The 23,976-nt window shown below is 43.4% G+C and overlaps 1 protein-coding gene across 8 annotated transcripts in view; it reads left to right on the plus strand.

The window, feature by feature from the left end:
- TRIO (trio Rho guanine nucleotide exchange factor) overlaps positions 1–23,976 on the plus strand; it is a 371,165-nt gene that overhangs the window by 173,696 nt on the left and 173,493 nt on the right. For all 8 annotated transcript variants that reach the window (XM_063664670.1, XM_054489144.2, XM_054489145.2 and 5 more), the window contains exons 10-11: positions 13,419–13,541; positions 19,175–19,366. In XM_063664670.1, the coding sequence (XP_063520740.1) occupies positions 13,419–13,541; positions 19,175–19,366 (315 nt within the window). The remainder of the gene's footprint in view (positions 1–13,418; positions 13,542–19,174; positions 19,367–23,976) is intronic.

Consider the following 23,976-nt stretch of genomic DNA (forward strand, 5'->3'; position numbering starts at 1 on the left):
TGTATTAAAGAAACAAAAATAAGACTAAGTCCAGTTCCCCATTGATTTGCTTCCTTATCATAGAATAAGAGTTTTAAGGATTAAAGCTGTGGGAATAAAATATGACATAGCTTTAGGGATAAATAAAATAATAGCCATGTCCTTGCCCCCAAATAGAGGGAAAGACAAGGGAGTGAATGAGGTGTCACCTCAGAGGAGGAGGAATCCTGGAGTATGCAGGGCAGCCCATGGCCTCAGGAAGTTGGCAGGGAACCGCAGTGATAAGCCTGCAGTAGAGCCACTCTCAGCATCTCAGGTTTCCATCTCCCTGAGTGTCATGCGAAGGTGAGTGAGTTTTCTGCTGAATGGGCTGGGAATTTGGAGAGTCGCCCTGTGTTCCGATGAGAGTGAGATTCTATGTCATTCACCATCATTCTCATCATTCTTCACATGAATCTGGTAAGTTCAAAAGACACTGAATGGGCCAGCTGCGGTGGCTCACGCCTGTAATCCCAGCACTTTGGGAGGCCAAGGTGGCAGATCGCTTGACACCAGGAGTTTGAGACCAGCCTGGCTGACCTGGTGAAATCCTGTCTCTATTAAAAATACAAAAATCAGGCCAGGCGAGGTAGCTCACACCTGTAATCCCAGCACATTAGGAGGCCGAGGGGGTGGATCACCTGAGGTCAGGAATTCGAGACCAGCCTGCCCAACATGGTGAAACCCCGTCTCTACTCAGAATACAAAAATTAGCCAGGTGTGGTGGCACATGCCTGTAATCCCAGCTATTATGAAGGCTGAGGCAGGAGAATCGCTTGAACCCAGGAGGCAGAGGTTGCAGTGGGCCGATATTGCGCCATTGCACTCCAGCAAGACTTCGTCTCAAAAAAAAAAAAAAAAAAAAATTAGCCTGGCATGCTGGCACATGCTTGTAATCCCAGTTACTCAGGAGGCTGAGGCAGGAGAATCACTTGAACCCTGGAGGCAGAGGTTGCAGTGAGCCAAAATCACACCACTCCACTTCATCCTGGGTGACAGAGCAAGACTCCATCTCAAAAAAAAAAAAAGACTCTGAATGGCCCTGTAATTTTTAATTTTCATATACCGTGCTTTGATTCTAATTTTATTTTTTGAGTTCTCTGAAGGTTACATATACAAAGTGCTTCAGGAATGATCATTTTGTTATTATTCATGCTTCTTAACAATGTTGTTTTAGTCCAAGAAGATAATTGCCAGAGAAAGAATACAGTGCAGGAGAGAAGAAGGTGGAGCCAGTGTTGAGTGGTGAGGGATTGAGAGGACAGACATTGTGGGAATGGAATCATGAATAATCGTGTTTTTGAATTGTCCAAAAACTTCTAGAAACCATGAAATGTTGGCAGTTTAAATCTAATTGTTGAAAAATTCCCCACATTCCTTGTATCCCTTAGGTCGAGCATAATTCCACATCAGTGGACTGATGCACTTCCCAAGAGGGGGCCTCATTAACTCTTCCAAGGGAGCAGCAGCAAGGGCACCACCTCCTTTCCCCCCACACCCCATTTCTCATGGCTCTTCTTTCTCTAACCTCATGCTTAGGTTAGAAAAGGGCACAAGGTAAGGAAGCCCTTGGGAATAGGCTGAATCTGGCCATCTAATTTGGTGCCAAATACTTAATGTGCTTGAATTTAAAAACAGCAAACAAGTAGGAAGGTAATTATGATAATTATGAGGCCAGTTCTTTAAGCTAGCTTTTTTTCTCGCTCAAACAGCATGTTGGCTTGGATGTCAGCAGGAGAAAGTGTTTTTTCAATACACATAATGCATATATGGTCCTGTTAGCATTCTATAGAAAATAGATATTGCTCACTAAGGTAAATATTTTTGTTGATGAATGATCTGGAATGGTTTGGACTTGTTATGTGAACAAGAAATTGCTCTGTAGGCTTTGACTTGCGAGGTAAAGAGTGAGGCTGATAAGATGAATCAAAGCAAATACTGTGACAATAGGATGTCAAAACCAAAAACGTGTTTGTGAAACTCAAGGAATTAATGACACATAGGGAAGTTTTTGCCATATTAAGCATAGAGTAGGAGAGGCAAGTCAAGAATAAATGAAAGAAAAATAGTAGTACTTTAGAAGGACGTTACCAGCAGAAGATAAATTTGTAAAGACAGTAGTAACCGAAATCCATAAGAACATAGTAGGCCAGTTAGAGACACCACAGTGGTTTTCGTTTGTTTTGGGCGATGCAGAAGCACCTGTAAATACATTGAGAAAAAGGAAGAGCAAAATACTGAACAATAGGCAAGGCATGGAATGATTACAGTTTTATGAAAGCAACCCCAGAGGAGTAAATGCTTGTCTGTTGAAAAATATTTGAAGGAGTAAATATGTCTGTTAGTGGGCCCTGAGGAACCGAATGGGGGAGGATGACAGAGGGAGTTTGGTTTGTAAAACATGGTTAATTTTGGTTTCGTGGTTAATTTTTTCCCCTCTTAATAAGCGGGGGCCAATTCATAACTTCTGTGTAGAAGGCATTTCGGATGGTAGTCGGGCATGGCAGGAAAGGTGGTTGAAGCTGCTGTGTGTAGCACACTTACCGTGTTTCCAATTTAGAGCTGGGCGGGGAATTGGGAAGACCTGCTGAGGACTTTCCCAGATGCACATGCTGACTGCCTTTGCCATTGTTCACTTTAAAAGAAAATGGAAATTGTTTATCACATTTCCTAATGATCAGATAATATACATCTCTCCATTGCCTTATGTTTGTTATCAGAGTAACTCTCAGCGAAGGTTTGGTTGAATGAATGAATGAATGAATAGTTGTGTTACTGCTACACACTGTTTTCTAGTTTAGAGTATGCTTTAGTTTTCTCTAAGAAGGTAACTAATTTTTGCTTTACCTGTTCAGATGGGTAGAAGTAGTCCAAAGAGGATGCCATCAGACTTGTTTTTCTGCCTCACCCGTTTGGCTGGCCTGGCTCTTCTTGGATTGTTGAGATTTAGTTACTCCAGCATGTCAGGAACAGTGAGTGGCCCCATAGGTTTGCTTTCCTGAAGCCGACTGAGTCCCCTAGAGGAAGCCCCTCAGCAGGGATGCCTTCTGCAAAGCCCCTGTTTCTCCCGCAGCCCTTCATGTGTGAGCGCCACCTCCTTGCAAGTGTCTCTTGGCAGGACCCTCCAGGGCCATGTTGGACCAGTTTTTAATTAATATTCTTAAAAAAATGATCAGGCAAACCAAGTCCACTCTAAATTCTTCTTGTCCAGACTTTATTCTTTTTTTCTCTTTCCAAAATACCTTAATTGAATGTGCGATGCTCTGAAAGTTTCAGGGATAAATATGTTGACAGGGTCCAAGTTCCTTTTCTCAAGGAATTTATAATCTGGTAAGAGCAGATTATTTTTAGCAGATAGTTTTGTAGTCTACTAAATTTGACTGTGCCAGGCTCATCTGCAACACTCATGTCTTTGGTTATTGTGGAGTATAATTTGCTAAGGCATAAATTTGAATCCTGCCTGTCAAGGTGCTATCAGGAGTGAGGTGCTATCAGGAGTGAATGAAACTGGCGACCTCTTCTGTGGTGTCTGATTGCCTTGCAGCATATGCATTTTGATGGGGGCATATCTACACTTCAGTGATTTGTGCAAATTTGGGTGTTCCTGAGAGCTTTTTCTGAATTTTTCTCAAACGTCGAGGGTCTAATGCACAAGGAAAAACGAAAGGTCCTACAGTAGAGGGGCAAGTAGCAGCTATCATATTGAGGGCTAGTAGGATTATCTTCGTGGAAGAGGTGGAGTTTGAGCAGCTGTTTGAAGGATGAGGAGAAGGTCAGTAGATTGAAGAGTGGGCATTGGGAATTCCAGCAAGAGTAGGACAGAAGAGGCAGGACCCATCCAAGGAGTGGCAAGTGCCTAGTGTGGATGGGGAGGTATGAGGTGGGGCTGGTGCTGGCAAGGTGACATGGGGTCAGGCACAGAAAATGGGATCAGGCACAGAAAACGTGGGGTCAGGCACAGAAAACATGGCCCCCACGATGAGGGTTTTGGGCCCCTGTTGAAGGAGCTCTTGCTTACCTGCACTGAATGCCAGTGCATGGTGCCAGGGCTGTGTGTGACGTCTGAGCAGCACCAAGCTCATCTTGGTGCTTCGTGGGTGCTCACTGCCATGTATGTGTCTTTCCTCTCTGCATGCTCACAGCTGGCCCATTGAACTTTACCCATTTCACCTCATTGAGTTCAAAGCTCAAAGATCTCCTATTCTGTGCCTTTTAACTTGATGCTGTAGGCAGTGGACGGTGGATAGCAGGAGCGAACCTAAAGGCCAGGAACCTGGTCAGGTTCCCATGTGGACACCTGATATGGTTTGGCTGTGACCCCACCCAAATCTCATCTCGAATTGTAGTTCCCATAATTCCCACGTGTCATGGGAGGGACCCAGTGGGAGGTAATTGAATCATGGGGGTGGGTCTTTCCTGTACTGTTCTCGTGATAGTGAATAAGTCCTGTGAAATCTGATAGTTTTATAAAGGGGAGTTCCCCTACACAAGCTGTCTTGCCTGCTGCCATGTAAGATGTGCCTTTGCTTCTCCTTTGCCTTCTGCCATGATTGTGAGGCCTCCCTAGCCATGCTGATCTGTGACTCTGTTAAACGTCTTTCCTTTGTAAATTACCTAGTCTCGGGTATGTCTTTATTAGCAGCCTGAGAACAGACTAATACAACGCCCCTGCAAGTCATGGGTGAATAAGTCTTGGAGAGTAAGAACGTGAGGACCACAGAGACAGCCTTCAGTGTTTCATTCACTGGTGTTTCCCAAGTGTCTGGAAGAGCGGATGTCAGTATTTGTTGAATGACTGAATGAGTAGTTGAAGGAATTTAAGGAATTCCCCAATTTTGCTAATTAAAGAATCTTTGGGGTTAAAAGTTGCTTCATTTATTCTAAAATGGGGGAGGGTTGGTCTTATATCTGGGAGATCTGCCTGAAGGAATGGAATCTTTGATTGGCGTTGGGGAACTAGGGGTATCCAAGGAAGGAAGTGATAATTTCAGTGCATGGGAATTTTGGAAGTGTGAGATCTCTCATGAGGATTTCGGTCATTTGAATGCAAAATGAGGGTCTTTTATGCTGAATTCCAGCTGGAGGAGGGAAGTTGGCCTCCTCCAACTTCCTAAGAGGCAAAGCAACACATCCCAGGTCTATAGAGAAGTCATTTCACAGATTTGCCTTGGGTCCCAGCCTATTCCTTCTGCCTGCAAAAGCCAGCTCTGCAGGAAGCCTGACTCTCAGGAGCTCTAGGTTTAGCATCACCTACACTAGACCTAGCTTTTAAGTGAAGTTTGAGTTCCTGAACTCCCTTGTCATCTGTTCATTGAGTCAGGAGGGAGTTTTCTGATTCCACTTGTCAGAATCATATAGCCCTAGCTGTTTAACACTCGCTTCTGTTTACACTCCCACACTCGCAGTTTTGATTGTGTCTCTTAATTAGAATGGCTACAGGATTACCATCTTCTCTGAGTTCTCTGTTAGAGTTAGGGAGTGCTGAGTGGAGGCACAGGCTTGGTTTTGGATTGGGAACTACTGGGCGCAGGTAGAGGCCGCCTGCTGATCTTCCTGGTGGGTCTGGAGCCAGCTTGTAATTACCTTCTGCAGTAGTGAGCACAGAGGAGGCAGGACTGGAATCCAGCCATCACAGGAACCACAGCCGGGAAGGAGCTGCAGATTTAACAGTGAGAGGACAAAGGCTGGGGAAAGGGCTGGCTCCTTCCCACATACCCCTCATCCAAAACATCTTCAATGTCAGTCTGTGGTGAATGCTAGACCTCAAAAGTTCCCACCCTTCCCCTGGTCCCCAAAGCCCACAAATGTGTCTTGAATTCTGTGTCTGTTTCATTTCACTTTTAAAAGTAGTCACACACACAATAGAATTTGAAGCCAGAGCCCCCTCATTTTCCAGGTAGTAAAAGCAAGCCTTGGAAAAGTCGAATGGCTTGGCAGAAGCGCCGAGAACCTCTTGGTGTTTTTTTCTGTGTCACCGCTCTGGGTCTGAGGAGGACGCCTACCTTCTGAGCTAAGCAAAGAGTAAAATCAACATGATACTGAAGAAAGAATGTTTGAGTGGTGCTTTTAGTCACAGGGAAGAGGCTTTCCTAGAAGCTGCGATTGCCCGTGACTATGAAGGAAAACAGCCACTTAAGAAGAGAGAGAGAGAGAGAGAGGAGTTTAGTCCTTTAGGAGGGAGGGAATCAATGGAAAGGGAAAAGGAGCTCCCATGACCACTCTGCAGCCCCACTCAGCTATCTCAGGCCTCCCTCGCTCCGCTGCGTGGCGATTAGACAGCTGGGGGTGAATGATGCGATCTGGGGTCTTCCTGAGCTTGGCTCCGTGGGAGAGGGAAAAATAAGACCAGTGATTTCATGAGTAAAATACGCCAGAGCACTAGGAAGGAAAGTGTGAGCTAGACTAACACAGGATGAGTAGTATATGAATTCCAGTAATTTAAACTCAGAAGGATTCCTTCATTTGTGATTTTTACTTTGTAAGTAAATTTCATTAGTAACATAATATTGACTATCCTTACAGCACTGCCAAACACCAGCCTTTAATAAAAATTAACATTATCTACATGAAAGTCTTCCTTTATGGCCACCTACTTAGGTTTAACCGATCTGAAATGATGTTGCTTAGTCAATGAGTCATCTTTTGTTGTATATCCCTAAAATACCATTGATTTGATAGTCAAGAAAGCTCAGAATGTAATATGTTCATTTCTCTATCAGTTTCCCCAGCGATGTAAATAAAAGACAGTGATTGAGTAACTAAAATAAATGGAACCAGGTTGTTAATTTTGGTTTTATAGAGAATGTGGGCTGGCAGGGAGGAAATCTTTATTTTGCAACTGGAAAAAAAAAAATCTGACTTTGTATAAAAAAGAACAAATTCAGAGTATTTTAGATTTACCTTTGCTTTTCATTTGTTTCATGTATTCTTTAAATGGATTATAGAATCAGAGGAGCTTATTTTCATTTTTGTGTGCGTAAGATGTGACTTAGAAGGGGTTCTCATTGTTTTGACTTAAAACACACTAATTCATTATGTATTGTATCTTGAGAACAGTGGCTGCAGTTGACAGATGATTATCTATTTTCTCTGTGTGCTCTTTGGATCCAGAATTACCTGTAAAAACAAACTGGCTTAGTATGTTCTTGGTCGCTTTATGTCAGATGTATTATGTAGTTTTTCAAGTAGCAATTCTAGAGATGGAACTCTAGTTTTAGAAATATTTTAAAGACAGTATTTACAAACTGAAGTGGAATGTAGTGAGCTTGGAGTTGAGAAGACCTCCATTTGAATCTCTTTTCTTGGGCAGGTTACTTATCCGAGCCTCAGTTTCTTGCTTAATAGAAATAATGATAAAAGTCTGCTCTCTTTTTATTTGTAGCTTTTATTTGTGATTCAGAATTCAGAATTTCTCAAAGATTAGAAAAGTAACACAGTGTATAATACTAACACTTCTGGTGGCATCTGGACAGCCCCCCATTATCAAATGCATGGCTATTTCTATAGCTGAATGTTCAAGGACTTGCACTTATTAAGTACTCAGTAAAGACTGTAAGTACCCTCAGGTTAGGTTTTATTGACAGATGAATTTTTAGAACCAAGTTTTGAAAAAATATTTGGAATTTCAGAGCTTTCTGTGATTGAGATAATGGAACTGTATTGCCCTCCCAAGCAGAGCATAGAACAGTCATTCAATAAATGGAGCTGATGGCAATGACGTGATGCATGACCATGATAGAAAACTATTCTAGGAAGTATTTGCAATCAACACCTCTGCATTTCAAAGGGAAAATATCATTTATATTGGTTTTCACATTGTATGTTGTTGTGAGGTAGGCTTTGAAGTACTGTCCTATTTGATGAGGGTTTAGTATGTGTTTCTTAGTCTGTGTTGCTATAAAGGAATACCTGAGGCTGGGTAATTTTTAAAGAAAACAGGTTTATTTGGCTCACAGTTCTGCAGGCTGTACAAGAAGCATGGCACCAGCATGTGCTTCTGGGGAGGCCTCAGGCTGCTTCCACTCAGCATGGAAGGCAAAGGGGAGCCGGAGCTGCGTGTGCAGAACACATGGCGAGAGAGAAGCAAGAGAAAGAGGAGGGAGGTGCTGGGCTCTTTTCAACAATGAGCTCTTGCAGGAACTAAGAGTTAGACTCACTCTCTCCCTTGAGGTGGTACCAGGCCACTGATGAGGGATCTGCCCCCATGACTGGAACACCTCCCAATAGGCCCCACTTCTGACACTGGATATCATATTGCAGTGTGGGACTTGGCAGGGCCAAACAAACCATAGCAGAGAGAGAAAGAGAGACAGAGAAATTTTTAAACAAATTTTTAAATAGTAATTACTGAGAAAGAGGAATCCGTAAATACTCTACAAGACCACAAATACTGAGTATTAGATAGTAGGGACCTACTACAGAAAATAATTTTACAAATAGGTTATACAGGATGCCAGAACTGTGCAGCGGGACTCAGGGGAAGCATTACCTGTGGCCAGTTCCTGTCACATCTAATCAAGGGTTGGTAACTATTCGCAGATTTACCCTAACTCAGTTTTGCTGAGTGTTGTGATAGCATCATTTCCTAAGAGGTTACTTACCCAATAGCCTGAACCATTCTGAAACAAAAGCGGAGTTCTTTCCTTTCTCGTCTCACCTGTATGTCAGGGCAGAGGCAGTGTAGACGGGAGGATGAGCCCTGAGGCAGGCATCCTGGCTTCTAGTGCACAGTCAGGCTTTCCCATAAAGTCACAGAGGGCCCTGCCTGTGTCTTCATCTGTAAGAGAATAGGGATCGCCCTACCCCTGGCTCACTGTGAGGATGGGTGGCTCACTGCATGCACAGCCTTAGGTCAGGGGCTGCTTCCACAGCATGTGCTCAGATGGCGAGATGATTGCTCGTCAAATGATCGTAATCATACCACCATCACGTTCAGTCTTGCAATTAGGGCCTTGGTTTCCTTTTCATTACAAACAGGAAGTTAAGCTAAACATTCTGAACAGCTTTCCGCCTTCTGACATTTGACTTAGGTACTGAGCGATGGTAACTGTTTCAAGTGTGGGCGGTCCACTTTGGAACAACCGTGACCTTGGGACTGTCATTTTGTCCATTAGAGGGCACTGGTGTACTGAGGAATGAGCCCACACCACACCCTCTGAACAGAGAGGAAGGTGGTGGTGGTCTCCAGCTTTGCTCTTCTGCCTCTGTGCAGAGTAGCCATGGGAAGGGATCAGCTTTTGTGTTTTTCATCTGTAAGGGAAGCAGCAAGCCCCACCAGGCCAGCCTTATTGTCTGTGGAGTTGAGGACACAGAGCAAATAGATGACAGGACTGTCTGGGAAGGGGACGGAGGTGCAGCTGGTTGGACTGGATAGATAAAGGCCTGTAATTTGCTTATCTTCGTATGTTTTAAATGGGAAGATTTCACAAGCATGTCTTTAAAGTGTTACTTAGACCAGGTATATTGACTCAAGATCACTGGGTAATCTGAATAATCTACCCATACTTAGAATCAACAGCCTCATGGGGAGTTTGGTTTTCAATATTAGCTGAATTTCATAGCTGTCTGCAATTATTTTAATAAAGTGGAAATTATTATTGGAATTTGTACATATTCCTTTGAATGATTTTCATGTTTATTGGAAATACAATTTCACTTGGTATTTACATTTCTGTCTGAAGGAATCACTGATAAAAGAAAAATACCCATTATAATCCTGAGTGGTTGGTTTATAGCAGCTTTTATTTCTAACTTAAAACTTCCTAAAATACTTGGAAACAAGTTTCTTTTTTATTTTTATTTTTTGTTGTTGTTGTTGTTGTTGAGACGGAGTTTCCCTCTTGTAGCCCAGGCTGGAGTGCAATGGCATGATCTCGGCTCACTGCAATCTCCGCCTCCCAGGTTCAAGTGATTCTCCTGCCTCAGTTTCCCAAGTAGCTGGGATTACAGGTGTGCACCACCACGCCCGGCTAATTTTGTATTTTTAGTAGAGACAGGGTTTCACCATGTTGGGCAGGCTGGTCTCAAACTCCTGACCTCAGATGATCTGCCCACCTTGGCCTCCCAGAGTGCTGGGATTACAGGTGTGAGCCACCACGCCTGGCCGGAAACAAATTTTTATTAATTTAAAAATATTGTATTTTGCTTCCTCTGGCCCTTTCTACCAAATAACGTTTATCTTTTATTTTTTGAAATTGTGCCCTTATTTCAAGTCTCCATGGACTTTCCAGTAATCATCAGGTTTGCTGCTTACTGGTGACTTAATTTTTCTCTTTACGTAAGTTGAGTAATATACCGAATATACCATATAGTTTTAAAAAAGTCTCCTTAGCCCTCCTATAGATCTTACAGGCAGGTGAACTGTAGCAGAGGTGTTACTTATGTACCTCTAAATTCTTTTCAAGCTAGAAATATTTGATACTTCTCTTTTGCATGGTTTGGCCTCATGCCCAGGAGCACATTCCATTAAATGTATCCATTCTCAAGGCTGAGAGGTCCAGAAGTTGTCCTTGAGACATTTCTTTAGCTGTGGAATGGACCTGTGTTTTATAATATAATAGACTGTGGGACAAACAACTCAGCAACTCTTTGTCTGCTTGGAAATCAGGTGGTGAATGTAGCAATACCTTATAGGACTCTCTTTTTAATCCCAAGAAAGAAAAATAATGTACTAAATACATGAGTTAAAATAATGTACTAAATACATGAGTTAAAATAATGTGCTCAATACACTAGTTAAAACAATGCAGTCAATACACTAGTTAAAACAATGTGCTCAATCCACGAGTTGAAGTGCACGCCCAATACGCTAGTTAAAACAAAGCACTCAATACACCAGTTAAAACAATGTGCTCAATACATGAGTTAAAGTAATGCGCACTCAATACATTAAAACAATGTGCAAGTTAAAACAATGCACTAGTTAAAACAATGAGCTCAATACGCTAGTTAAAACAATGTGCTCAATACACTAGTTAAAACAATGCACTGAATACGCTTGTTAAAACAATGCACTCGTTAAAGTAATGCGCACTCAGTGCACTAGTTAAAACAATGTGCTCAATACACTAGTTAGTGTGCTCAGTACGTGAGTTAAAACAATGTGCTCAATACTCGAGTTAAAATAATGAGCTTAATACGCTAGTTAAAACAATGCACTCAATACTCTAGTTAAAATAATGTACTGAATACACTAGTTAAAATGGAATATGTACAGCCTGTGCCATCAGGAGCGTGAAATGAGATGGAAGCTTGCCATGAGTTCTGGTTATAGGCGGGGATGCCATTTGCCACACTGACATTCAGATGCTTGACATAGAGGCCATCGAATGCTGACAGCTACCTGTGACTGTCACCACTGGGCAGGTAAGGAACCTGAAGCTGAGAAGGAGTAAGGAACTTGCCCAAGAGCACACAGCTAAATTCTATGTCTCTGTATAGCGGGGCTGGAAATGGAGGGGTGGAAATGAGACCAGGCTCGGCCTCCACCCCCACCCTACACCTCCTACACGTCTGATTTCAGTGCCTGCCAGTTCTAGAAGGGTCCATGAGAGGACCATGAGAGGTTTGTTAAGGTCTGCAATTTACCTGTAATACTAACTTTGCTAGACCCTGGGCAGAAAGGACCCTCTGCCAGGCCCTCAGGTGTGAAGGTCAGTGGTTTGGAGCAATGAGTAACATGTCAGGCTCTGATCCTCACCAGCTGCTGCTTTTTTTTCCCCTATATCCATGAACATGGCTGATCTCTCTACAGTACAGTTGATCAAGGGCAAGGAACCACAAGCTAAGCCCCTTTTATTTTGCCATTAGCAGAGCCATGGCTGGTTGGCTTCCCAGATTGCCCTCTAGACCACTGTCTTTGCTGTGTGTGCCCATTTGTTCTTTAGTCCAAGGTCATTTTGATCTGCATCGTCTGAATGTTTGTGTTCCCCCAAATTCATGTTGAAATATACTCCAGAAGAGGTGGGGCTTCCAGGAGGGAATTAGGCCATGAGGGCCTCACCCTTGTGAATAGTATTAGTGCCCTTATGAAAGAGGCCTGAGAGAGCTCGTTGGCCCCTTCCTCCATGTGAGGACACATAGAAGGTGCCTTCAGCGAGGAACAAGCCTTCACCAGTCACTGAGTCTCCTGGCTCCTTGATCTTGGATTTCATAGTGTCCAGACTATGAAGCCCTACATTTCTGTTGTTTATAAATTACTCAGTCTAAGGTGTTTTGTTAGAGCAGGCTGAATGGACAAAGAGAGCACCAGAGTTACAACATGCAAAGTATGAGTGAGCCTTCAATACTATAGCTGTGTGTTAACAAATATGTTTAAATATTTAAAATCTTTTAAAGTTTTTAGTTTTTAGCTAAAGACATCACTGACTTAGTTTTTTGCTAGTTATCTCCTGTCCATCAAAGAGGACAAAGTGGGCATTTGATGCAGTGTAAATGCAGTTGTCCCTCAGTGTCTGCATGACTGCCCACATATACCAAAATCTCTGGGTGCCTAAGTCCTGCGTTTGGCCTTCTGTATATGTGGGCTTCACGTTCTGCAAATACTGTAGTTTCAGTCCTCATTTGGTTGTGGATGCAGAACCCTTCTGTACGGAGAGCCGACTGTACTTATTTTTTAAAACCACATAAAAGTGGACCTGTGTATTTCAAACCCATATTGTTCATGGCTCAACTCTAGTTTGTTAGATATTGTCAGCGTTTTGTGATTTAAGTATGAGACCCAATGAACTACTCAGTTCCAACTACGAAGTTTAAAACGTCAGATTGTACTGCTTTGCTTTTACTTTTTCTTTAGTGTGGTGGATTTCACCTAGCAAGAACTTTTAAGTAATTAAATTCATGAAATGCTTAGCTTTTGCAGCATCTTAGTTTAAAGAATAAATTATCCAAGCTCAAGACTGAGGCATATAAGTGTTAGGTTTTACTTCATGTGTTTGAGTCTTCTAAAGAAGAGATGGAAAAAAAATGACTCTGTAGTTAAACTTGACTTGCCTTAGTAGTGTAGCTTTAAGCCTTATAAAATTGGTAAGTTAAATTGGCCCTGTGTGACTTCCTAATCACTGTCTTATACAAAACCAGTCAGTTTGGTGGCCCAGTGGTGCATAGATAAGTTGAGATTTAATTTAATCATTATTGCATGCAACGTTTATACCTAGAAAGATTTACCCTTTTAATGTAAGAGATGATTAAAGTCCTGCTGGGAAAGCTGATGTGATTATCAGCTTGTAATTATCAAGTGTGTTAAATTGGTATCCAATTACTTCTTCCCATTTTTTTTTTCTCATTTGCTTCTTGTTTCTTACAGAGTTTTGACAACAGAAGGGGTCTTCATTGGATAACCTTAAATATTGAACATGGCAGGACATTGTTTTTATGGCATATGTACCTGTATTTCATTGTAGGTGCTAGACTGGATCGAGAACCACGGAGAAGCATTTCTGAGCAAACATACAGGTGTGGGGAAATCTCTTCATCGGGCCAGAGCGTTGCAGAAACGTCATGAAGATTTTGAAGAAGTGGCACAGGTAAAACAATGGCTTCTATTATTTTATCCCATAAATACCCTTGTGGTTGATTTTGGATTACAGTTTGAACCACATTTGAGATAAGTTAGCATTAGCTCGATGTGTTTGACACCTCAGATGAGGTAAATGCTCCGATTTCAGAGTGAAGTTGTCATTGCCTTAGGCAGAAACATGATTTGGTAAGTTGACCTTTCTAAAATACGATGTTCTTGGAACAGAAATGTGGCTTGGGTGTTTTTGTCTTGTTTATTATACCAGTGCCTTTTGACTACTTTGTGAAATTCCAATTTATAATCAGGAAATAACAGTTCCTTCTGCGTTTCTATAGTAGTAGGCTAAGCCTTACTTGTGCTGTTTGCATTTCTTTAAATGTGTGTGCTTAGGAAACAGGAGCCAGGAGTCCAGTGTGTTCCGAATGTGGGATTTGTGGGGTTTGAGCACTGGCCGCCTGACTTTGGACAAGTCGCTTAACCTTTCTAAGGTTAACTTTCTGATCTGAAAAATAAGCCCAGTAATTTATTTAATAAGATTTTTCTTATAGTCAACTTCTTTAAACTAGTGAGTTGTGGCTTGATGAAGTAATACAGCAGAGATTCAGAAAGGAAGTGGTGAAATGTTATGGTTGAATTCATTTAAAAATATACTAAATATAGATTTATTATATAGAACAGTTCTGGTATTCTGAGAAGGAGGAACCCAAAATTCAAACCTCATGTTTAGGTGGTGGAAGCAAGTCATACAGTGTAACTTCTGCAGACACAAGACCTAGCTGCAGGGGCCCTGGGTTTCAGAATTTGTTTTAGACACGGCTGCAGTCACCTCAGGAAGCACTTGGATCCATTTTGTATGCAGTTTTGCAGAGTCAAGAACTTCCTCGTGACTAATTTGAAGGTCCATTCCTTAATTTTGTACAGTGATTGTGAGTAGCTCTATCCTGTTGAATGAATCCATGCTGATTGATGTGTATGTGTGGTGTGAATAGCCATCGTGCATTTTCATGGGCTAGTGTAAAAAAAGAAATAAAAAATACTTTTCATGCGAAGCTTTTTGCAAATGACTGTCAGAAAGGAAGATACTCTTTCATGTTAATGTTCCTTTTTTAGATTTAAAAAGTTATGATTAAAACAGCCAGTAAAGCCCAGAAAACTCAGGTTCAAAGAAGAATCTGGTTTTGAGAGCACAGAGGATATGTTTGCTATCATTAGTAAATCTTTGGCATAGCATCCTTCCTAAGTACCTGCTCTGTGAATTCCTAAACCACCCTCGCTCTTTTCTGCTTATCCCCCTGGATTCAAATTACCTTTCAGAGATGTAACCTGTCACAAAGTTATTATCCAGGAAGCCATTTCTTTCAACAGCTTTTCGTATGTGCCACGTAATTATCTTGTCTTCCTGGATAAAAGAGTGTGTCATTTAGGAAAACAGGAGACCTTGAGTTCATTCTCGATTTTTAAAAGAAAAGCAGACCAGTGACTCCCTGATCATTACTTAACTCATTCATCTTTTGCAAGGAGGGTAACTGCCTCCATAACACGTGGACATACAGAATGTCCCCACATGTGTAGCATGCTCTAAATTCTGATTTGTGACAGCCGTTAGAGCATGCATATGTACAAAATAGGCTGTTGTTTTGCAGTAAGTTTGGTTCCTAATATAAGATGTATTGTTTTTCATCTTTTAAAATAAATTACTAGTGGAAAATTCAGGGCAAATTATTTGCTATCAAGCATTTCCTTTAGATTGGCATGTATTTACAGGGTACCAAATCTTCTCATCTGCTTATTTTTCCTTATTAAAAATACTTCTAAAATTTACCAATGTGACTCCACTGCTTTCTGATTGCCAGACAGTGGAAAACTTCATCTTTTGGAGCCTCAGTTTTCCTCGCTGTAAAATGATGCCTAACACCTACCTTCACCGAGTTGCTGTGATGAGAATACATGTAGAAATGCCTGACACTCAGCAGGCGCTTGTGGTGGTGTCTTTGCCTAGAACAGTACGATCATTCAGATTATTCAGATCTTTTGGTGAATGCTAGCCTTGTGTTTACATTTTGGAGCAAGAGCCACTAGAAGGCAAATGCGCCTGGGACTTTGCTCTTCCTGCAGTCTTCAGCTGCAGGACCAGTTCTTACTAAAGATGGCCAGAGGCTGTATTTGGAATCCAGTGGAAAATAATGAGACTTGGCTCTTCCTGCAATCCTCAGCAGCACTGGAAAGCAGCACCAGAGGATGTTGGAGTTGTATCACCCGCGGGCCACTTCACCTCTCTAAAACCCTCCCATTCCCACACTACACAACAGTGTGTGTCTGGTCAAATGGTGAGAGACATAGATAGTTGTCTGTGTTTTGCTGTGTCCAGAGAAATCCACAGCACTTCTTGGGTCCACTGTTAGCGTTTGTGGTGCTGCTTACTCTGTCCTGTGCACACATGTTGCAGGGGCGGTGAGCTTGTCTCTTGGGATGCCGTGATTTCCCTTCACGGATGAAAAGACGATCCCTGGGAATTTGTGTGCCTTTAGGTGATAATTTAAGTTACCTGGGGCTTTTAATTTGCACTGTAGATGTACTGGCCCATCATTCTTCTGATTACATTTCTGTATTAATTAAAATACCTTGGAGGTTTTCAATATGCAGACTTTGTTGTCTTTTTAACCAAGCAAATGTAATGAAAGTATTTAGGCCTCAAATGCTCATTTTCCTTCTTTTTCCTATCTGTTCTAAGACCCCCAAATCCCTTATTTTCCATTGAATTCTAAGTACAGCCTCTGGTCATCTTTAGTGAGAAACAGCCCTGCAGCCAAGGATTGCGGGAAGAGCAAAGTCTAACGCACATTTGCCTTCTAGTGGCTCTTTTTGTCTGCTTGAGTCCTACCAAGTTCTCAAGAAAAAGAGGACACCAGTTAGGCCCCCACCCTGGCCTGGCCTCACCTTATTCCCTCTAATCCCCATGGCAGGGATGACCCACACACCACAGATCAGAAAACGGGTCCAGCATGAGATGCCTCGGGAACAGGATAGTAGGAATTGGACAGGAGAAACCCAGTCTCTCAGACTCTCAAATGCTCCCTGACTCTGATATCCTCCCCACTTTAGTCCAGTGTCTGAGTTTCCCCTCGTATGAGGAACTGTGGCTTAGGTACTGGTTGTTTTAACAATCCCAGCTCTACTGACTGACTTGGTGGACAAGTTACTGCACCCCTCTGTGCCTCGATTTCCTCGCCTGTGAAATGGGAAATCAGGTAGTATCCATGTCCTGCTGCTTTTGTGAGGCACAGTGTTAAGTGCCAAAAAGGTAGCATTTCTGATGAGTATGGTTGTTGCTAGCACAAGGAAATCTCTGTTCTCCAGTTGCAGAAGGACCCAGGGAAGGTCTCGTTCCCAGGAAAACCTGGCCAGGGGTTTCAGAGGCACGAGTGCTGGCACAGGCCCCACCAGCCCTGGCACCTTTTGTGCTGCCTCATGTTCTTCAAGCACAAGATGAAAAGGGAAATAAATGATGTCTGTTTCACATCTCAGATCATTCAGAAATGCACTTGTTTCTTTGGGACATTTTAAAAAATATCTTAAACTGTTGGAATAGAGGTGGGAAGGCTTTCAGAAACGTAATACTTGGCTGTTGGGAGGCTCTGTCATCTTTAGATCCACTTACCAAATATGAGAAGTCCACGATTTCAAAACTGTAGTGGTGATCATAGGAAAACAGGATTCAGCTATTTAGAAATGTGCGTCTGTGGCACTCTGGGTTCTCTGTACAGCTTGCTACACTGTTAGCTTCATTCAGCATGGAGGCCCCATTGTGCCTATGATAGAGATGCAGACACAGGGGTTCCGAGGTGACGCTGAGCCGGGGGTAAGCAGGGACTTCCAAGCCTTCTTCCCTGGAAGGAAGCCACCTGCAGGTGCGGCCTCTGATGGTTAGAGAACCTTTTTAGGCAAGAGTGCATGCAGACCCTCCACAGCAGAGCCGTTGGTGCTCATGGCTGACCACGGTCACAGGAGTGCCCACTCTTGTGCCCAGAGGCCCAGGTGGCAGCCATAGGAGGGGAGGGCCTGGCTGAGAGAAGCCCTGGGAAGCAGTCAGGAATTGTTCCATAGGTGAAAGCTGCTTTTTAGATCTGTCTCCCATGTGTGTGTGTGTGTGTGTGTGTGTGTACACATGCGCATTCACATCTGTCTGTTAAAAACCATGTATTCACGCGAACAGCTCCAATTCCAGCCCAATGCCAAGAGTTCACTCAAGTTTTCTCCTTTGCTATATTTATAACTCCTGTTTCTCAAATAGAGAAACCTGGCTCCCATTATCCCTCAGGTATTGGCTTACTTGTGTAATTCCATTCTGCAAATGTAACCAGTCTCCCAACTTGGAGGCCACCCCTCCCCACATGACGCCCTCACATCCTGCTCAGACCCTCACGGATGAGACGCCTTCCCTGCTCACCTTACATCTCTGAGAAGGATAAGGATTCACCTTGTTTCTCAAGGGAAACCAAAAGCTGACTTCCTGGGCCTTCTTAGAAGGCCTGAGCTCCCTTCCTTTCCTGTCCTGGCATCCCCCAGCCTCTCCCGGGGCTCCCCTCCCACCCGCGGGCCCCTCCGCAGCAGCTTCCTGTAACAGCATCAGGGCTCTCGCATGCCTTCCTGTCGGAGGAACCCACTTACAGCCTCAGATTATTAGGAATTAAGGTGATTTTTAGAGTATTTTAGACATGTGTTTACACTTTGAGCTCTTTAAAACTCTGGCTACTTTAGAGCCATTATAGTTATTATTTCCTTTTTCTCAAAAAATGTGGCCAGGCAAAGTGGTTCATGCCTGTAATCCCGGTACTTTGGGAGGCCAAGGCGAGAGGATTACCTGAGCCCAGGAGTTCGAGACCAGCCTGGGCAACATTGCAAACCCCCATCTCTCCTAAAAATACATTTAGCCAGGCATGGTAGCGGTGTCTTTGGTTCCAGCTACTTGGAAGGCTAAGGTGGGAGGATTGCTTGTGCCCAGGAGGTCAAGGCTGCAGTGAGCTGTGATCACACCACTGCACTCCAGCCTGGGCCACAGAGCGAGACTGTCATGCAAGCTGGAAAACAAAACAGAAAAATAAAAAATATATAGCCTTAAGTAGAAAGAACACAAGCACAGAATTACCAACAAGTAGAAATGTGTGAAAAGGGACAGCAAGTTATGTTTGTTTGGAATTTAACCTTGTACTTCGAGAATTATCATAAAGCATTGTATCATACGGAAAGACACAGACTGGAACTCTCTGCTTGGTGATAAAACTGGAAGAAAAAGTGAAGCAGGCATTTGTTGCTGGGGGCCATCTCCTGACTCTGCCTTGGCAAAAATCTGAAAGCTCTGAGTCACAAGACAGCCAGCAATTGCCTGCAGATAGTCCATCGCTACCTTCAGTACAAGTGTTTTGATATGGGGTTCAAAGTTCAACAATCTAAAACAACAGCGGGAAAGGAATTCTGCGTAGAATTCCTAAAATCATCTCTCCCCATCATATTTTTCTGTTTGATTCATGTAAGTGATCAGGAATATCACAAGTTGACTGTGTTGCTATATATTATGGCACCCAGCCTGGCCGGTGTGCTTTTCATTTACCTTCTGTTTCTCTGGGATGTTCTCTTGTGCAGAACACATACACCAATGCGGATAAATTACTAGAAGCAGCAGAACAGCTGGCTCAGACTGGAGAATGTGACCCCGAAGAGATTTATCAGGCTGCCCATCAGCTGGAAGACCGGATTCAAGATTTCGTTCGGCGTGTTGAGCAGCGAAAGATCCTACTGGACATGTCAGTGTCCTTTCACACCCATGTGAAAGAGGTAAGGTGCCAGGAGACCAAAATGTGATCTGTGCCTGAAAGGGTCTTTGAACTCTTTTGGAGGAACCTGAATTTGGTCATAATGTGAGAAAGTGGACAAAGGTGGCAAGTTATAAGATGCAGTCCATTAATGCTGAGTGCGTCTGCGTGGACAGGGAAAAGCCAGGCTTGTGCTGGCCTTCTTTGTTGTGTGAGTGCATGGCTGCCTTTGCTGGGGCTGTCCATAAAGAGAGGACCCATGAGGGTTGGGAGAGACAGAGAACGTCCATTTCCATAAGTAGGGGACCTGCGCGTTGTTGGTCAGAGCTGTTGGGTTTCCTTCCTGGGTGTGAACTTGTCACATGGCTACATGTTTGCCTCTGGATTTTACGAGACTTCTCTCAGATGCTAGTAAACGTTAAGTGTTACCTAATATTGAGTTTAAATGTGCCAGAGCCAACCTGGTACAAATAATATTAAAGCTAATGTCACAGGCATGCACCTGTTAATCAGCTCATCTCGTGATAAGAAATAATGTTATTTGGTGTGTGAAAAATAGGTAGGTACTAATTATACCTTGCATATATATGTTATTCTTGGTAGAAATCATATAAAATTACATGAAAGAAACTACTACGTAGCTTTGGAGGAAAAAATAATTTAAAATAAAAGTTCATATTCAGGGTGACTACAAATTGAGTAGGGATGTCAACTTACCACACCTTACTTCTGTGTAAAAAAGAAAATTCCCTGCTTCACCAAGGGCCGTCCCAGAGGATCATAACATATTCTGATGCAGCTCTTGATGAATTGGAAATGAGGGGCCCTTCTGGGTAGCTGGGGATTATGCACATGGAAGCTTGTGGTCATAGGATGGGAAGAAGGATCTGGAAGAGTAGGACTACTGGGGAAAGAGGGGAGGGCGAGGCCTGACTTGCCTCATTTCAAGGCATCAGCACTCAGAGACCCACAATTCCTTTAAAGGAAAAGAACGGCACTACCAGCTCTGAGATCTTGGGCAGTTAGTCCTCAGTCGGGTCATTTGTCGCTGGAATGTTTGGACTGCAGGCTTCCCTCAGAAACCCTGTGAGGCTGTGAAGGAGTGGAGGAGAGTACACAGCAAACCACTGGGACCCCTGGGGTTTGCACTCAGTCCTGCCCCAGGCTGGTAGCTGGCTCTCTCGATCCTTTCTGCCAAGGGGCTGGTGCTTCTTGGTCCTGAGATGGTCATCAGGATAGAAACTGGCACAGCTAGCTTCTTTTCCTGCTCCTCAGAATGCCATCACTGAAATTGCTCTTGAAAATTCTTACAAAGAGCCTATTTTTTTTGAGGAGACACATTAAGTGGACATTGTTCTGTGGCAGTTTCTAGTCATTGCTGCACGTGCCACTAGACTTAAGTTTCCCACTCATTTTGAACCGAGCTTGTCTCTTGCTGCCCTCCAGCCTCTGCTAGCTCTTTGCCCCAGCCTCCCTGTGGCACCACTACCAGAGTAATTTTTCTGAAATAGAAATTTGACTAGGCCGTACCCCTGCTTTTAAACTACCAGTGGTTCTTCTTGTATGTGGGGAGCAGCCTGATACCTCCGCATCCTCACAACATAGACCACGTTTTTCCTTGCAGCCTGTCTTGTGCTGTGTCCTCCTCTTCCAGGGCCCCTCCCGCTCAACACAGTGTCCCCCGATCCAGGACTTTCTGGCACCTTTGAGACAAGGATGGGAGTAGTTAGCTGCTCTCCCATGCACCTTCTAGAGCTCCCTCCACATGCACCTGTTAACGGCAGTTGTCATGCGTGTGATTGTGTGTTACTTTACATGTTTTTACACCCTAGCTGAGAGAGAAGGAGAGGGTTAAGGTGATCTGTGTATGAAAACAGATTGTGACATAGTTCACTAAGCCGTGACATTGACAGAACATGGGCCAGGAGCACAGCAGCCTGGACCCTTCTGAGGGCAGGGGCCTGGGCAGGGATGTCCAGTCTACAGGTTCCTCATTCGGGGCCCAGTGATCACAGTTGCCCTGGATGCCATAGATGTCATAAGGGAGAGGCAGGAAGAGTGTCAGGCAGCTGGGAGTGGCTGAGAGGCCAAATCGAGAGGAAGGAGCAGAGGGCAGAGGGTGTCGCATCTGTGGCACGTTCCGGAGCCAGGTGATTGGAGCTGGTGTTTGTGTGGCATGCCTGGCCATATTCTGTAGCAGCTTAGCAGTCTGAGTTAAGGATCTAGCTTCCTTATAGGACAGAAGACTCTTCCTACCAAGCAGTATTTGTGATTTAAGTCACCTTTTCAACTCGGCAGTGGTTTTCAGAAACCAGACACTAAAGGATAACTGGAAGGAAAGTGCTTTTTCAAAAGCTGTTACCTACAAATACTTTAAAAAAAAAAAAAATAGCCGGGTGTGGTGGCACCTGTAGTCCCATCTACTTGGGAGGCTGAGGCAGGAGGGTCACTTGAGCTCAGAAGATGAAGGTTGCAATGAGCCGACATCACACCATTGCACTCCAGCCTGGGTGACAGAGCAGGACCCTGTCTCAAACACAGAAACAAAGCTCTTGTCCAGAGGCTTCGTTTGGGCTCATTGGCTTTTGTAACAGCAGCGTTTTTAAGGAACAATCTTCTAATATGAGCATCCACTTAGAAGACCTTGGAGTCCGTATTGTCACTAGGTTTGGAAATTATTTAAAAGTAAAAATACATTTTGTTTTCATTGACTTGCACAGTAGGGATTTCTAGTATGTATGAGTTTGTAGACTAAGGAGACCTTAAATCAGTTTTAAGGACTAAGTGGTTCACTTTTATGACTGCAGGATTTTTAGTGCAGTCTATGAAAGGCCGTCTTAGTAGCAGAGAAACTGGCATGTTTTCCCCGATCTGCTCCTCTTACTTGTGTACACCTCACGTAACCTGGGACCAAGGAGGGATTGGGGCCCAGTTAGGGAGGGCATAGCAGGACACACGTGTTCCCCGTGTGATTGGCATTCAGGGACGCTGCCCGCAGGCTGGAATGCTGCCCGTTTCTTCAGTAGATTTGTCTTTCCCTGACCAGCCTGAGAATTTCCCTCAGTTCTTTCTCTGTGCTGTACAAAAGCCCTGAAACTCCCAGGAATCCTTGGTAGGTTCCATGCAGGAAAGAATGGTTTCTTCAGTCATCGTATTTTGAAGCTGGTTATTGAATGAAAACTAAGATAAGCTTAGAACAAGTTTAATTAGTTTAAAATGAAAAGCTAGATGGGCCTAGAAGAGGAAATCATGCTAATTTGCTAGGTATTTGCATAAAGTCACTAAATGTATTTACATATCAGATGAACGAAAAATTGCTAAAAGATACACATTGTCTGAGTCTTTTCTTCTTAAGCAGATCATACAATTAAAAATTACATAGAGGAAGACAGAAAAAGTAGCTTGTCTTGGCTGGGTGTGGTGACTCATGCCTGTAATCTGAGCACTTTGGGAGGCTGAGGCGGTTGGATCATGAGGTCAGGAGATTGAGACCATCCTGGCTAACACACGGTAAAACCCCGACTCTACTAAAAATACAAAAAATTTAGCCGGGCGTGGTGGCAGGCGCCTGTAGTCCCAGCTACTCGGGAGGCTGAGGCAGGAGGATGGTATGAACCCGGAAGGCAGAGCTTGCAGTGAGCCAAGATCGTGCCACTGCACTCCAGCCTGGGCGACAGAGCGAGACTCCATCTTAAAAAAAAAAAAAAAAGAAAAGAAAAAATGGCTTGTCTTTTTCATTTAGGCAAATTCATGAAGCTTTTTTAGAAGTTGCCCGCCAAAGGCTTCTCCTGACAGAAGTTAGTCTTCCTCACTGCCAGGTGTTCTACAGTGGCTCTCGTCCTCACTTTATCTGGAGTATAGTTGTCACCGTCTCTTTTTGCAATAAATTCCTGGCCCTCTGATGAACAAGTAATACAAACGTGAGGTCATAACGACTCACTTTAAAAAGGTGCGAAGTCAAGGTGATGTTTACTGAGCATTAGCTCAGGAATCCCTTTAAGAAACCCCTGGAAGAAGGTGGCTGCCGGAAGTCTTGTTGAAGACCAAGCTCTTAGACTCCAAAAACTGAGATCTCTGGACCCTGATTCTTTTACCCCAGAGGACAGAATAGACACTTGTTCCTGAGAAGAGAGAAAAGGGGACACATTTTACCTAGGGGACAAATATTTTCTACCTTGAGGTAGAATGCAGCAGGTGGTTGATAGAAATTTCAGCCCATTTGCCCCTCAAGCCAGATTTGGAAGTATTCCAAAATGCTGTTTTCTCTAAAAAGAATCCTGAGGTTCGTAGCCTCCTTTCAGAATGCCTACGGCCTGGTGCTTTGTTCCGTTTCTGTTTTGTTTTTTAAGTATTTGAAAGGAATGTTGATTGGCTTGACATAAGTTTGGGTTTGATTTGGGGAGGATCTTTCTCCACCTACACGTTGTCATCCACTCTCAGTCCCCCTGCAGTATGCATTCTCTTCAGTCCTGTGTATGGCATTTATTTACATCAGTTCCATTGATAATGCTCCTGCTGTTTGTCCTTTGTTGTTTGTCCTCCTTTCCTTTTGAATGCATTTTTCACTGTTTATTTGTTCATTCACTCTTTTCACTCATTCATTCCAAAGGGTCTCTCAAGGCAATGGTAATG

Source organism: Pongo pygmaeus, chromosome 4, assembly GCF_028885625.2.
Source record: "Pongo pygmaeus isolate AG05252 chromosome 4, NHGRI_mPonPyg2-v2.0_pri, whole genome shotgun sequence".
NCBI classification, from domain to species: Eukaryota; Metazoa; Chordata; class Mammalia; order Primates; family Hominidae; genus Pongo; species Pongo pygmaeus.